The sequence below is a fragment of the Vigna unguiculata genome, chromosome 3, assembly GCF_004118075.2.
Source record: "Vigna unguiculata cultivar IT97K-499-35 chromosome 3, ASM411807v1, whole genome shotgun sequence".
Taxonomy (NCBI): Eukaryota; Viridiplantae; Streptophyta; class Magnoliopsida; order Fabales; family Fabaceae; genus Vigna; species Vigna unguiculata.
Window position 1 is genome coordinate 18,174,092 of NC_040281.1, and position 2,731 is coordinate 18,176,822.

The 2,731-nt window shown below is 32.5% G+C and overlaps 1 protein-coding gene across 1 annotated transcript; it reads right to left on the reverse strand.

Moving 5' to 3' along the window:
• Positions 1–980: 980 nt before the first annotated feature.
• Positions 981–1,921, reverse strand: LOC114179837 (pectinesterase inhibitor 9-like). Its single transcript, XM_028066307.1, has one exon. The coding sequence runs from the start codon at positions 1,850–1,852 to the stop codon at positions 1,202–1,204; it is 651 nt and encodes a 216-aa protein (XP_027922108.1). The 5' UTR covers positions 1,853–1,921; the 3' UTR covers positions 981–1,201.
• Positions 1,922–2,731: the final 810 nt, after the last annotated feature.

Consider the following 2,731-nt stretch of genomic DNA (forward strand, 5'->3'; position numbering starts at 1 on the left):
ATCTCGCTCAAACTCTCAAACACTCTTTCTTAAGCACTTAGACAATCAAGCTCTTTAGCTTTGATGCCAATTTGTTGGCAAACATATGTATGGATAAACACTCAGTATATCATAACTTTTTGTATTTACATTGACCACTAGTACAAGGACTATTTGACCCTTTGACAAGGACTTTCAACTACATTCATTAAATACAACACCACTGCCAAAACTATAACTAATGAATTATACCAACATTATTAAATACAACTACCCACAATTAAGTTTACTTAACAAAGATAATGATGTTTTTTTGCTTTTATGTTCTAGTTATATAGCCAAGAGATAATAAATAATTTTTCATTAAATTACCGTGGTAAATTTTAAGATCAAATTAATCAATGTTTTGATGCAACAGTTGACTATTTGCGATGACATCTCAACTCTAATTAACTCTAATTAATCCAGTGATCTTAATGGATAACATGAGGAACTCTCTTTTTTTGTTTTTCAAAACAGTAAATAATTGATCAATAATATTTGCGATAGCTTTCGAATAAGATAGTTAACCGAATGGAAGTATAATTACTAAGTTTTCTGTCTTAACATAGATTATTTTCTTTCTCTAAACAAAACTTATGTCTTTAAGAGATTAAAATTTGAGATTTAATTTAAGTTGATTACTAACCTTTTATTGACTTATTTAAAGCATTACAACTAATCTCTCAAGCTATTCTATGCATATGCTTGCACAGACACAATCATTCAACAAAGCAAGCCAAATATTTAAATATCATTAAGGATTCCGAACTTTTTACAATTATTTACATCATCAAAACTATTATTCAATATTAGGATCATTATCAACAATAAAAATAGTAAATCAAAATATTTGTGAAGATTAATTATATATCAACAAAACTTTTTGAAATATTTTATATCACTATGATAAATAAAAGAAAAACTAAAAACTTTTATTTCTGACTTGTAACAGTCGCAATTACATTGAATAATCAATTAAATTGTATAACAAACAAAACTTGTTTTAACCTCATTGCAATGAATACATTGACTTACACGTCCATATGCATATTATTCTTGGCTAAGGACAATTCATGTCAACCAACCTAAAGAAAACAAACCATGTGACATTCGCATGACTAAACAAGAGATTAAGTAGCATATGTTATGTGACTGATAAAAAAATAGTAGCATATGTTAATTAGGGTTTGATGGTGGTTCCAGCTGCTACATGGTAACTAGAAGCATATCTGTGAAATAAATTCAGAGCATTACTAGTGACCTCTGCAACATTTTGTGCCTTAAACTTTATAGTAGCAGTCCTCTTACTCATCCTTTTTCCAGGGAAAGATTGAACACAATAGCTAGCATCTGTTAAGGCAGTGCTTACCCATGTCTCAACGTTGCTTATGTGCCACAAGAAGTTGTCATCTATGATGCTGCTTTTGTTCATCCTGCGAAGTTCTTTGATGGCTTGGCAAAGTTGGTCAACACTATCACTGAGTTGGGTCACACAATCTTGCACAGTAAGGTACACTCTATCCTTCTTGAACTCTTCAAGTTCCTTTGCCACTTTTGCCAAGTATGCCCTAGTTTTTAGTGCCCTTAAGAGGCTCACCGAAAGGGCAAGATGGGCCAAGTGCTGAGGGCCATCAATGGTGGAATTTGAAAATCTGGCTAGGCAACGTATACACAGATCAGGGAACCTTGTTCCTTGGCAAGAGGACTCTATGTAAGCCATTGTTTGGTTTTGGTTTGAGGGTTTATGCAGAGCCAAAGATGGATCAACTGCAGCAAGAGATAAAAGGATACAAAGGAAAGTAACTGTGAATGGCTGGTTCAGGTGTGCCATAACAGGGTGGTCTTGATTTGTTTTTGGTTTTGACTGTGATATTGAAGAGTATGAGTTCTTCAATCTCAAACGCAGAGTTTTGGTTGAATGAAATGGCAAAGGAAATGTTGTTTATATAGAGAAGTGCTTCTGACATCATGGGATGCACATGATCTTTTTCTTCTCTTCACGTGCATTTGTTGCACCAGCAATGAAGAACAGCAACAGACTATAATATAATTTTATAACGTGATTTGTATCACAGATCAGATTAGCTTTAACTTTAATTAAGCCGAACTATTATATTAGATACAGATAACTATGGATTTGTTTTATCACTTTTTTTTTTTCTTTCTATGAACATAAAGAAAATACCAGGTGATGGATACAATGGCTCATAACACATTGTAGAGATGTTACAGTAAACAATTTTCAACATTTCTTTATCAAATGTTTGTGATTGTATAAAAAAAAAATTCAGCATATTTAATAAACAATATTTAAATCTCTCATCGATTATATGAATTAGACTTATATATTATGATGTTGTGTTCCTATACGATGAATTTCCTGGTAAGATTCATCAGTTAGAATCGAAAGTTTGTCTTGAAGACCAATAGGCTGAAATTCAAACAAACATGTCCCGTTAAAATGAATGAAGTTCTCGTTGATACTGTGTTTTTCCAATAAATCTGTTCTTGATCCATCAGCAGTTATTTATACATAAAGACGTTCTAGCTAATTATATGCGCAGTGCAGTGGCACGTGCAATAATCAATGCTGGTCAACTTTTTCTTGCCATAGGTTTACAGTTATAAGTATTGACTTGGATTATATAATCTCCGACCATAGGGTTGTGCTACCTGGGAAGGGAAACGTATATAATTAGGATAAATGGGA